Raw genomic sequence first — 13281 nt, 5'->3', positions numbered from 1 at the left:
ATTAGTATTATATATTTTTATATGTGTATTTGAAATATGCATATAAAAATAATGATATTTAAAATAATTAATTAAAATATTTCACATATAAAAATATTTGAAATATCATACTCACAATGTAGATGGAAAAACAATGATATTTAAAATATTTTACATATAAAAATAAGAATGATATTTGAAATAATTATTTAATTTTATAATATTAGAAATTACCATATAGTTGGAGAAAATAAATATTTGAAATGTAAATATTATATATAAAAAAATATCAAAACAATTAATTGATGTTTTTGAAATATAAAATATATATATTTTTTAAAAATATATATTTTTAATATAATGATAAAGATTAATTTCATCAAAAAATATTATATAATTGATAATAATTATTTGATTTTATAAATAAAAAAGTTATTAATTAAAAGAGGAATTAAAATAGAAAAAATTGAAAATAATATATTTATTAATTAAAGATATTAATTAAAAAAATTTGAAATAACATAAAATAAAAATACGTTAAAACCACTATTAATTGATCATTTAATCAAATAAGTTAATATGTTAAAATTAGTAATTAAAAATAAAAGAAAAGTTTGAAACAAATGAAATAAAAATTCAAATGTGAGTAGAAGAGAAATTAACTCCGAAATTTAAAGATAAAATTATTAATATTTAATTATCTAACTAAAAAAATTAATATATCAAAAAGTTAAAAAATAGGTCTTGTAAAATGTATTTTCACTTTTATCTTTAAAATCTACATATTTTTTTAAATATCCCAAAATTCATCCAATCCAAAATTCGAACTCGGCCTTTAATTTTAGACGCTACAGCCTTACATATATAAGTTATCAAAGCAGAACAAATATGAGAAGCACTAGCTCAGAAGCTGAAGCCACGTGTTCAACATTTTTATCCCTATGAGATTTTCCTTATAGATAGTTACATATCTCGTACAGATAGATATGGAAGTTTTAAATTTAAAAATCGAACCGGATCGGATGTACACTGAATTAAAGACCGACCGGTTACCTTAGCTTCTCATCTAAGCGAAAAAGACAAAGGAAAGTCTCCTTCCTTTCCATTTCTTTTTCCTTTTCCTTTTCCAAAAACCTCCGATACTTCCTCTCTCCCTTTCCTCCGATTCTATATCTCTCTCTTTCTGCTAGGGTTTGGGAGTTAGTGAAGAAGGGGTTGTTATTTCATGGGGCAACAATCGTTGATCTACGCCTTCGTGGCACGAGGCACCGTGGTCTTAGCCGACTATACGGAGTTCACCGGAAACTTCACCGGCATAGCTTCTCAGTGTCTCCAGAAACTTCCTTCTTCAAACAACAAGTTCACTTACAACTGCGATGGCCATACCTTTAACTATCTCGTCGATAACGGCTTCAGTAATCTCTCCTCTCTCTCTGTCTTTCTCCTTTTTTTTTTCTTTTTTTACGATTTTGCTTATCGATCTGTCCATGATCTGCCTTATTTTGCTGCTTTCATCTGATGACGAAGCTTGTTTTTGTTCTCGTTGTTGTTGGTCGATTTTTCTTAGTTTTGTTTTGTGTTATTTGTTTTAGGTTATTTAAATTATTTGTGTTTAGCGTAATTTAATACGTAAGAGAGGAAAAAGAGATAGGATCAGTTGGATTATTTTTATTCCAGGAAAAGAGATGATTTAACTTGTAATTGAAACTTCTGAAAACTGAGTTTGTCTAAAAGATTGAGTGTTTAGCCGATTCAAATGAATTAAACTCGCATAGAAATATTGTGATGATTACGGCTTTCTTAGCCACATATTGAAGCGAAAAGAAATGGATAGCATTTTGATATAAGAGCAAATTGTAGCGTTTTTGGAGAATTGGAAATGAGAAACATAAAAGCTTTTATTAGCAATCGAACTGCCTTGATTCTACTTTTATATGAACAATTATGTATCGATGCATGCGATAATTTAATCATAATTGCATATTCGGAAGAAAATATGAATAATTTTAGTTTTTACCTTGCTTGCTTCTTGTGATAACTGAGTATGATTCAAATTTTTGGCAATTTTCATTTCCGTCAAGTGTATGATTGGCTGATTGTGTGCTTTCCAAATTTTAGTTTGAAGGCTCTGTTTGCTTGTACTATATATATTGGAGGATTGTTAACTTGCTATGCAGTTTGATTACTGGTTTACATTAGCAAATAATTAGTTCCCTTTCATCACATCCCTTATGGTTGTAGACTGAGAAGCATGAACATGGACATGGAATGTAGGTACAATATAATACGGAAGTGGTGATAAGTGAATTTTTAAAATATTAGGATGGGCTGGGTTAGGTAGGACAAGACAATAAAAATAATTTTGTATAATAATAAAAAAGTGATTTTTTTAATTAGACATGAGCATGCCAATAGTTTTTCAATATTTAATTTAAAATTTTGAATCTTAAAATACCCATTTGAATCAAAATGCTTATTAGTAAAAGGAAAACCTTCATCGTGTCCGGGTTTGTCCATCTGTTTCATGAACATGTTTTGATCAATCCGATTTTATTACTTTTTTGGATGTGTCATCATGTGTCCAACATGTATTTTAACGTGTCAAACACAATTGATACTTGCATGCTCCCCTAGCAGAAGTGTTCGTACTTCATAGGTTGTAGAAGAAGAATGAGCGGTTTGCTCCATTAATGTTTTAATTATGTGTTGAAAGACGGAAAGCCTAGGTATTCGTTTCGAAGGGTACTTTTGCTACTTACATGATATATTTTCCTGTTATTTCCCTACTTGTGTTTTGTTGCATCCTCCGTCATGAATATAAGGTTACCTATTTACTTGTTTGAGTTATAACCTCACTCCTTCCTCTTTGCAGCTTATTGTGTGGTTGCTATTGAATCCGTTGGCAGACAGGTTCCTATGGCATTTCTTGAGAGAATTAAAGAGGATTTCACCAAGAGATATGGCGGAGGAAAAGCTGCATCTGCCCCTGCAAACAGCCTGAGCAAGGAGTTTGGGTATTTTCTTTTCCTTGACCGTAAAGAACTATGTTATGTAGACTCGGATGTGAGTTTCCAATACAGCCATGATCAATTTTTCTAAGTTTTTCCATGTATTTGGAATATCTTAGTAGGGTCACATCTCCATGTCCATATATGTTGTGTGAGACAAGAATATTTCAATAAAAATAAAGAGTTAACATAGTTTAAGGAATGTCTTCTTTGGTGTCAAGTAGATTGATAGCTATGTTTTTATTACATCATTAATATAGGCCAAAATTAAAGGAGCATATGCAGTATTGCATTGATCATCCTGAGGAGATCAGTAAGATTGCCAAAGTGAAAGCTCAAGTTTCAGAAGTTAAAGGAGTTATGATGGAAAACATTGAGAAGGTAATTATCGACTCAAGTTTATCTTTAATAGTTGGCTTTTTGTACATGATAACATTGACTACTATGTGACGGTTTTAAGCAATGTTTAAAAAATCCAACAGGAGATTGAATAAGTGAGATTAATTCAGGGTTGTACTAAATAAGGACTATTAATAAAAAAGGGTTAAATATAGTAATTGTTTAATAAAATATGTGTTTGGCTAAACGATGTAAATTTTATTATAAATCCAAAAGGCTAAATGTTCTAATATCATTAAATTCACTAAAGTTTTCATAAAGAATTTTAATAAGAAAAGCTTAACACTAGTCGTTACAGTTTTTCTGGGCTTTGGTTGTTATTGGTTCAACCATTTATCAGCCAGTTCAAAAAACTCCTGGTTTAATGATATATGCTGGACAAATGGACTTCCGATTCTCAATTCAACTAGTTTGAACATCTGGTTTGGTTATTTGAACAATGGTTTTAAGTGAGAAGAGCCTGGCTTTACAAAAATTTGGGTCATGGATGATAAAGCATTTGTGATCCGTTTTTGTGTTTTTAGTTAACCAAAATTTTTCAGGTTCTGGACCGTGGTGAGAGAATTGAGCTTCTGGTGGATAGAACAGAAAATCTTCGTTCTCAGGTCAGCAAATGGATATTCATATTGTTCTACTTTAAAGAATTGTGCAATGTTCTCTAAAATTGCATTATGGATAGGCCATAACCGAGCCATTATTTGGATTTGCTAGGTGACTCACTGTTAAAACCATGCTAAGTGCTAACCTCTTACATATTATCAGCGTATATTTTAAAATTATTAAAATATTTAGCATCATTAGTTAACTACATTGTTTTCTGAATCTTCACTGGGGTTTAAGATCATATATAGACTTGTTACTCAAACATGGGTGCAAGTGTTGGATTTGGGTTTCGTTCAAATTTTTTTGAAGGTTTTTCATGTATTTTTAAAGGGTTAATGGAAGGTTATATGCCAGACTCGTAATCCAGAAATCTGTCAGGTACCGTAACTCAAGAAAAATGATAAGTCGAAACAATATGGGGTCTATTATTTGGGTTTGTTATTTGACTAATTGGTAAAACATGAAAGCAAAACCTTCTAGTTAAATGTGGGGATCCTTGAACATATGTGATCATTCCAATTGTGAACTTCTTTCATTTTAAAAGCATTTATTGCTCTCAAATATTCAAGAGGTAGCTGAATAATTCAATTCGAAAACCTGAAAATTTCTTACTTGATTCTCCTACTGGTGCTTCTTTTGAATTGTAGGCACAAGATTTTCGGCAGCAGGGAACCCAGATGAGGAGAAAGATGTGGTTACAGAACATGAAGGTAAAGCTTATAGTTCTCGGAATCTTGGTCGCTTTGATCCTCATCATTGTACTGTCTGTTTGTCACGGCTTCAAATGTTCATGAATTGCATGTCCGCTCTACATTCCATCGGCAACTCCCAGATCAGAATTATTGCAATCACAAGTAATGTCTAATGCTTCTTCTAGTTAGATTTCTTTTCTTTTTTTGTGAAATTACATGTGGGTCATGTATAACCATATCAGAAGACTGCATTTAGAATATAAGTTTGTGTTTCTGGATCCTTTTGATAGTAGTAAGTTTGTTGACGTGTGGAAATATGATTAAGCATCTTTGGAAAATTAATCTTGATTAAGTTCCTATAATCAAGCCTTTGGATTTTCTATAACGTTTCTGATAATATATTTCATATTATGTATACAATATTTTATTGTCTGTCTTCTTCCGGCCGGACTGGACCCAAAATTCGTTTTATTGTTTAAAATATATTAAACTAGTATTATTGCCCGCATATTTTTTAATCTTTTATAATTAAAATTGGTATTAATTAATAAATGGACGTGAAAGTTATAACAATTTATAATTTGGTCAAATTTTGCTATTAAACTTTGTACTTTACGTAAGTTGTGGATTGGATTTGTATTTGTACTTTAATTTGACTATTTTAGTCACTGTACTCTTAGAATTTAAAATTTTTAGAATGTGTCAAATATATAATCGCAAGTGCAATGTTATGTCTGTTACTTTCATATATTACTTATAAAAAATGAATTAATAGATTTAACGATTTTCATTTGCATTAAGGCTAAAATTTTGAAATTAAAAAAGAATATAGCTATTAAGAATGCATAATTCAGGTGTAATATGTTTTAATTGTGTTAGGATTAAAAATAAAATTAAAAATTAAAGTTGATTTAATTAAAATACAAGTATTAAAATACACAATTTACACGGTAGTAGAATTTAGTTTTATAATTTTTAGATTAAAATTAAAATAATTATATCTATCGTGTAGAGCTTAAATTTTGTCCGGTCTTAACAAGCAAAGCTCAAAACACCAACCATCTAATTAGCACCCTACAAAAACTAACTACTAACTTCATCACCCCACTAAATTACTCCACTAACTCCATCACCTTACTAACTCTATTATCCCACTTGCCTACAAAAAAAAAGAGGTAATCAGTTGTAAAATTTGGCTATAAAAGCCATTCAAAACTATTGTAAAGGGGGAGTTTTTTGGGAGAAAAGGAGAGGAGATGCTGAATACGAACATAAAAAACAACGATTGAATAACGATTTTTATTTCGAAGGATTTGCGCATCGTTTTAATTGGCTCCTCATTTAAATACTGCGTTTTGTGAGTTGGAATATTTGTATTTTAAATCCCTATTTATTTGAGCACATTTCATTCTAGTCCTTGTCTACGCTTTAGGAATTTTATTTGTTTACAAATTATCCCCTTAATTTTGTTTTTATTTCCATTGAGTTCTTTTAAAATTCATATTTTTATATTATTTATCACTCATTTATTCTTTCCCCCCTCTTTTCATGTTATTTTAACATTTTGTTAATTGATTCCACATTATTTTAATTTTTTCTTCTTGTTATTTTCTTTTGTATATTTTCATTCTGTTTCATTATATTTTATTGATTTTCTCTTTTTTGAGCATTTTTTAAATATTATATTATTATTTTTGTATATATTATTTATATTAAGCTATTTGTATTTTGTGTATATTATTTATTCGTGTATATATATATTGTTTTGTATATCATTTATACTGTTTCGTTACAAAATTATTTCTTACACTTATAAATATGTAAATGTTTCCTATATCATTAGCTTTGAATTGTTGTACATTATTTTTTTTATATATATTGTTGATTTTATATGATTTTATGTATTTTCTTTTAAATCTATTTGTGATTATACATTTCCTTTTAAATTTATATATATAATTTATGCATTTTAAAGTTATTTTATGATGTATTTTTGTTTATTTCAAACGTTTTTATATTATTATCTGTACATATATTTATAATAAGTTTTTCATTATATGTATATTATTAATTTAGATAGATCAATATTTTGTATTTTATGCATTAATTATTTTTATTTATTTTATAATTAATTTTAAAGTTTTGCATGTATTGTTTGTCTGTATAGATATAGTTTATTTTATTTATTGTTCGTTTGGTTATTGTTTGTTTTTGTGTGTTTTAATTTCCATATTTGCACCTTTGTAATATCGTTGATAAATGGTATAATATATTAACTATGTACATGTTCCATATTAGTTACTTTGCTTTTAGATTTCTGTGTATTGATTTATGATCGAGCTTGCTTACTTTGTCATCTTAAATTGTTTAATTCATTTTTTTATATAAACCGAATAAATGTACTTCACCGCTTTTATAATCGCCCTCATTTAAAAAACCTCTTAAAACGAGGCAATATTTCGTGTTTGGAAGTTTGAGAGATCGTGCCCAATCGTGCTGGGTTTCGATTTTTCATTCGACTAAAATACAAAATATCCTTTTGAAATTTCATTCATGTTTTCTTAAATTAAAATGAGACAATATTTCGTATTTGAAAATTCGATAAATCATGTTAGTTTCGATTTACCGTTTGGCCAAATAGCCAAATATCATTTTAAAATTTCAAGTGCATGAGTTTTGGAAATCATGAGATGATTTGGTATCAAGGTTTCGAAATGTTGTGTCTTATCGTGCTGGATATGATATTTTATTCCTTCTGAACGAAAGAATCTCAATATTCAATTTAGGATAACTAAACATTTTTAAAGGGATCGTGTTTTAAAATCTTTTCAACTTTTCAACATTAGGACGTTAATTGATCAATACGATACCAATTTTGGGCGTTGCGAGGGTGCTAATCCTTCCTCGCGCGTAACTGACTCCCGAATCCGTTTTCTAGTTTTTCGTAGACCAAAAATGTTGTTTTAATAAACCAAAATGTTTTATTAAAATGATTGATCACAGGGTGACCCGATCACACCTAAACAAAAAGGATTGGTGGTGACTCCATACCTCGTTTAAAAGTCGATCCCCGTTTTTCAAAATAAAAAATAGTTTCGACATATCGAATAGTATATAATATGATATTTGATGTAGTCTAATTATATTTTGAGATTTATTTTCAAATTTAATAAAAGATGAAAGCAAATATTTAATTCATTTACTATCAAAAAGTACATAAAATAAAAAATATAAGTAATTGAAAATTTTGGGTAGACTCATTACATATCATCAAAATTAATCATATTTATAAAAAAAACATTGTAAATAATTAATAAGATAGTTAATAATTTCTTTATAGAATTATTATTGTGTAGATTGTTAATAATGAAGAATAAAAATTCATAAACATGTTTTGAGCATATCTATATACCTATTAAAATTAAAACTAGTACCGACATCCGCTTTGACAAATAAAAATACTGCTTCTCTTTTTCAAAAGAAATTATATTTAATAGATTATTTGTGTATAAATTTATGTATTAGCTAATTATGTAAGATCACTTATGTAGTTATTTGTATTTATTTTTAAGATTTATTTATGGTGAATTGTGAGTGTGTAGATTTGTATAAGAACCATGTTTTCTGTACAAATGAAGTTCAGAAAATATGGAATACTTAATACTTAAGTGTAGGGTAAATAGTTTCTCTAAAGAAAAATAAAAAGAAATGTAACAGTCTAATTTTCAGTAGTGTCGAAACAGTGATTCAAAATCATTAAATCGGACAAATGAGTAGGAAATATTATTAATTTAGTGAGTATAAGTTAAATGTGAAGTTAGGAAAAATTTTGAAGTAGTGAATAGTGTACTAAAAATAAATATTAAAATAATTAGAATCGAAAACGAGGTATCGAGACCTCGAGAATTTTAAATCGAGCCATAAATATTTTTATAAATATTTATGGAGTGTTAATAAGTCAGTATTAAAGTTTTGTTAAGAAATTTTAAAGTTCTGATAGTTAATTGAACAAAAAGGACTAAATTGTATTAAATGCAAAATTATGGGAAATGATTAAATAGCTTAAATGATAAAATAAAGAGGGTTTAAAAGGAAAATAGACCCAAGGTCTCTTTGGGCTGGACGGCAATGGCATGAAATCAGCAAGAAAATAAGGAAAATTAATGGCAAAATTGGAAAATTGCAAAATTTACTTAATAAAGCTAGGACTAAAGTGGAATTATCTAGATTTCTCTTTATTTTTCTGCATTCTCATCAGCAAAAACACCATGTAAGAGTTCCCTTAAGCTTTTTTTTCATATTTTTACTTCAAGTAAGTTCAATTATTGATTATTTCTTGAATTTTTTTGTGTTTTTGTGACTTTTACAACTAGGTCCACTTGTTAAATTCATTAGTTTTTGAGTCTATGAAAGAAATTGAAAGTTTCTATGAATATGTGCTGGAAGTATATGATGATTTGGCATGGAATTAGAGCTTTAAATTGTTTATATGCTGATTTTATTGAAAGAATTGAATAGAAAGTGAATGTTTGGGACCTAATTGTAAAATAGTTTGAAATTAGAGTTTTATGTAGAAATTCTGAATTTAAATAGTTATTAAATAACTTATAATGTCTAGGAAAAAATTAATTGAGAAAATTATCTTAATTGAGGGGTTAATTGAGAAAGGACGGAATTGTATGAATTGTGAACTTTGGGGCAAAATGGAAATCAACATTTTGCACTAAAACTGTTTTGGACAGCAACAGTAGTCTAACTTTGAAAAATCACCAAAAATTGTAGAAATGGAATTAGAGGATGGATAAAATATGAAATTAAAGCTTATTGAGTCTAGTTTGTCATAGAAGAAATGATGTAAGCAATGGAATTGTAGCATGAGATATGATAAATTTTGTGAGACAAGGTCAGAATGATTTCGGGTTCCCCTGTTCTAACTTTGTAAAATCATAAAAAATTGGATAAAAATAATTATGGGCTTAAATTTATACGTTTAGAATTCTGAATGAGTCTATTTTCAAGAAAAACAAATGGGAACATCATTCGAATCCTGTACAATGAGATAATTAATTTTTAGTGAAGAAGGGTCGGAACTGTCAGACAACAGAACAGGGGAGACTTCAATGAATAAACTTATTAATTGGCCCAACCAAAAATTATGAAATTTTTATGGTAAGAAGATATGTGAGTCTAGTTTCAAGAAAAATTAGCGGATCTTAATTTGGAGTTCTGTAGCTTCAGATATAAATAATTTAGTGACTATGACACGGGTGGATAGCTTGAATATTCACATAAGTAATTAGTGAAATTTATGGATAAGGTTACTTACAAGTGTGTTATTTATACCAAGGATGTGGACGGAGAGGAGGAGGAGGAAAAAATATATGAATGACTCGTGTATAAATTGATCACATGCCCGATTATAATTGATAAGTGTTGGATTAGAAATGATATAAAGTTTTATTTGGAATATTTATTATGAAATTATGATTATCGTTATTATACAAAAATTGAACTTGTGAGTTTATATGGCTAAATTTTGGTGATTATTTGTTAATTTTATGAATTTCATGATGTGTTATTTCATATGTATTGATGATAAAATCGTGAATAATGTAAAAGCATGAAAATTGAATAAATGATCAAATTGAGCATTTCAGTTCAATGACAAGATTAATTGAAGGAAAAGACCATGGTTGGACCATGGCAACAAGTGATAAATGATAGCTTCGGCTACACTTATCTAATCAAAGACAAGTGAAAGTGATAAGTGATAGCTTCGGCTACAATTATCTGATCAAGGACAAATGACAAGTGAAAAGTGGTAGCTTCGGCTACCTGATCAGTGAAAAGTGGTAGCTTCTGCTACCTGATTAGTGAAAAGTGGTAGCTCCGATTACCTGATCAGTGAAAAATGGTAGCTCCGGCTACTTGATCAGTGAATAGTGGTAGCTTCGGCTACAAGTGTAACACCCCTAACCCGTATCCGCTGCCAGAACAGGGTTTCAGAGCATTACTACCATTTACAGATCATTAAAAAAAATTTAAATACTTACCGATTCAATGCATCATATAAATAAATATATTACCATTCAATCAACAGTTTTGACACTAGTATAAGCATCAAACAGCAGCATTGTTAGTATACTTGCACATATCTGATATAAATTCAACATTGATATATCTATTTTCTCGACATATCGCACTTGAGTTTAATAATAGTCTCAACTTACATAATTTTCTTGTATCAACATATCAAAGATAATCATATATGTACATGTCATGAAACATATCATGCTCTTACCGTTTCTTCATAAGCATATATCATTCATTTCATTATATCAATATTTCATGCTCTATCATTTCCATATATTTTATGTATATTTATTCCAGTAATAGTTTATATCAAACTTAACATAAATTATATTCCATGTACTTATACTTATTTCGTTTATCTATCTTTATAATTATTTCATATAACCATTCGTCACCTGATACATATTACCTGAATATCAATTGTTCAACAGATGTCATAGCGTCTCCCATCCACGGTCTTATTTATCTTTGACATGATGCCATAATGTCTTTCAACTATGGTCTTACTCATTTTTTTTTCATGTTTCCATGGTATCTTTCAACCATGGTCTTATTCATTTCATGTCACGCTGCCATGGTATCTTTCAACCATGGTCTTATTTATTTCCCGTCATGTTGCCATGGTATCTTTCAACCATGGTCTTACACATTTCATATCAGGCTGCCATGGTATCTTTCAACCATGGTCTTACACGTTTCATATCAGGCTGCCATGATATCTTTCAACCATGGTCTTACACATTTCATATCAGGTTGCCATGGTATCTTTCAACCATGGTCTTACACATTTCATATCAGAGAGCACACTCCCGCGAACCTCATCCTTACAGTGGGATTACCAGTCCAGGCTAAATCCCCTGTAATATAAACTCATAGAGTATTGTCGGGATTACCAGTCCAGGCTAAATCCCCTGCAACGACAATTACTCTAATGAGCTTGGATCTGAATTACCAGTCCAGGCTAAATTCAGACCCTAATTCGGATTACCCGTCCGGGCTAAATCCATTTACACGTATTCTTCGGGAGGGCTATATCAGGATAGGATCACCCGTCCGGGCTAGATCCTTTTTACCGTCAATTCCTTTTCAGAGATCCATCGAATTTTCCTTTCATTCAACCGAGGTTTCTTCCTCTTTTATCAAATATGTCAATGTTTCATAAAATTTCATATAATGAACATTCAAATCATATTCATATCAAAAACATGCATTTCAAGCATTTAAGAATATAATTCAAGTTACATGAACTTACCTCATTGCTTGTTTGTGTTTATAATTTCAGTAATCCGATATCTTTTCTTTTCCACGATCAAGTCTCATATTTGAGTCGTCCGGATCTTTATAAATAAATTTGATCATCATTTTCATTCATTTCATATTCTAATGCATTTAATTAATGCTCTAGGTAAAATTATCATTTTGCCCTTAACTTTTAATTAATGACGATTTCGCCCTTAGGGTCAGGAAAATAAAATTCTTGCAATTTAATCCTTATTTCCAGCTATTATTCTCATATATATATTGATAACAGTCCATGAATTCTATAAAATATCAAAATTTTCCATAATTTCAACACTTTTCAATTTAATCCCTAAAACATGTTTTCCCCCGATCTTGAACTAAATTAATAATTTCATTCAATTTTGTAATTTAAATAATAAAATAATCCATTTCATGCAATTTGGTCATTTCTGACATTTTTACAAAATTGCCCATAAAGTTTTATTTTTATTCAATTTAGTCCCTGAGCCTAAAATATGCAAATTAGCCATGCTAGATGAATATTCATACATATTTTTCCTCCTCCTCCTCTCCATTCCACATCCTTAATGTAGATAACACACTTGTAAGTAACATTATCCATAATTTTTATTATTTACTTTTATGAATATTCAAGCTGTCCATCTATGTCATAGTCACTAAATTATTTATATCTGGAGCTCTATAACTCTAAATTAAGATCCGATAATTTTTCCTGAAACTATACTCATATATCTTCTTACCATAAAATTTTCAGAATTTTTGGTTCATTCAATAAGTACAGTTTATTCTTTAAAGTTACCCCTATTCTGCTATCTGACAGTTGTGACCCTTTTTCACTAAAAATAAATTATCTCTTTATACAGAATTCAAATGATGTTCTTGTTTGTTTCTATTAAAAATAGACTCATTATAAATTCTAGACATATAAATTTAAGTCCCTAATTATTTTTATTCAATTTTTTATAATTTTTCAAAGTCAGAACAGGGGAACCCGAATTCATTCTGACCTTGTCTCACAAAATTCATTATATCTCAAAATTTACAAATCTATTGCTTACACCGTTTCTTCTATGAGAAACTAGACTCAATGATATTTAATTTAATATTTTTTTCATCTTCTAATTCGATTTATACAATTTATGGTGATTTTTCAAAGTTAGTCTACTGCTGCTGTCCAATACTGTTTTAGTACAAGATATTAATTACCATGTTATAACATCCTTATTTTCTTTTTCTACACCATT

General features: G+C 29.1%; 1 protein-coding gene across 1 annotated transcript; it reads left to right on the top strand.

Annotated features, from left to right (window-relative positions):
• The first annotated feature begins 869 nt into the window (after window positions 1-869).
• Window positions 870-4961, top strand: LOC107961290 (vesicle-associated membrane protein 721). The gene is made up of 5 exons (XM_016897469.2): window positions 870-1394; window positions 2852-2993; window positions 3248-3368; window positions 3929-3991; window positions 4637-4961. The coding sequence occupies exons 1-5, from the start codon at window positions 1205-1207 to the stop codon at window positions 4781-4783; spliced, it is 663 nt and encodes a 220-aa protein (XP_016752958.1). The 5' UTR covers window positions 870-1204; the 3' UTR covers window positions 4784-4961.
• Window positions 4962-13281: the final 8320 nt, after the last annotated feature.

Source organism: Gossypium hirsutum, chromosome A08 (assembly GCF_007990345.1).
Source record: "Gossypium hirsutum isolate 1008001.06 chromosome A08, Gossypium_hirsutum_v2.1, whole genome shotgun sequence".
Taxonomy (NCBI): Eukaryota; Viridiplantae; Streptophyta; class Magnoliopsida; order Malvales; family Malvaceae; genus Gossypium; species Gossypium hirsutum.
The sequence above is the reverse complement of the archived record's forward strand: the minus strand, read 5'-3'. Positions and strand labels throughout refer to the sequence as shown.

Excerpts from the sequence above, each read along its gene's own strand:
- LOC107961290 (XM_016897469.2), top strand. The coding sequence starts at position 1,205 with ATGGGGCAACAATCGTTGATCTACGCCTTCGTGGCACGAGGCACCGTG. Across the intron at positions 3,369-3,928 it reads TGATGGAAAACATTGAGAAG|GTTCTGGACCGTGGTGAGAG; the intron begins GTAATTATCGAC and ends AAAATTTTTCAG. Across the intron at positions 3,992-4,636 it reads CAGAAAATCTTCGTTCTCAG|GCACAAGATTTTCGGCAGCA; the intron begins GTCAGCAAATGG and ends TTTGAATTGTAG.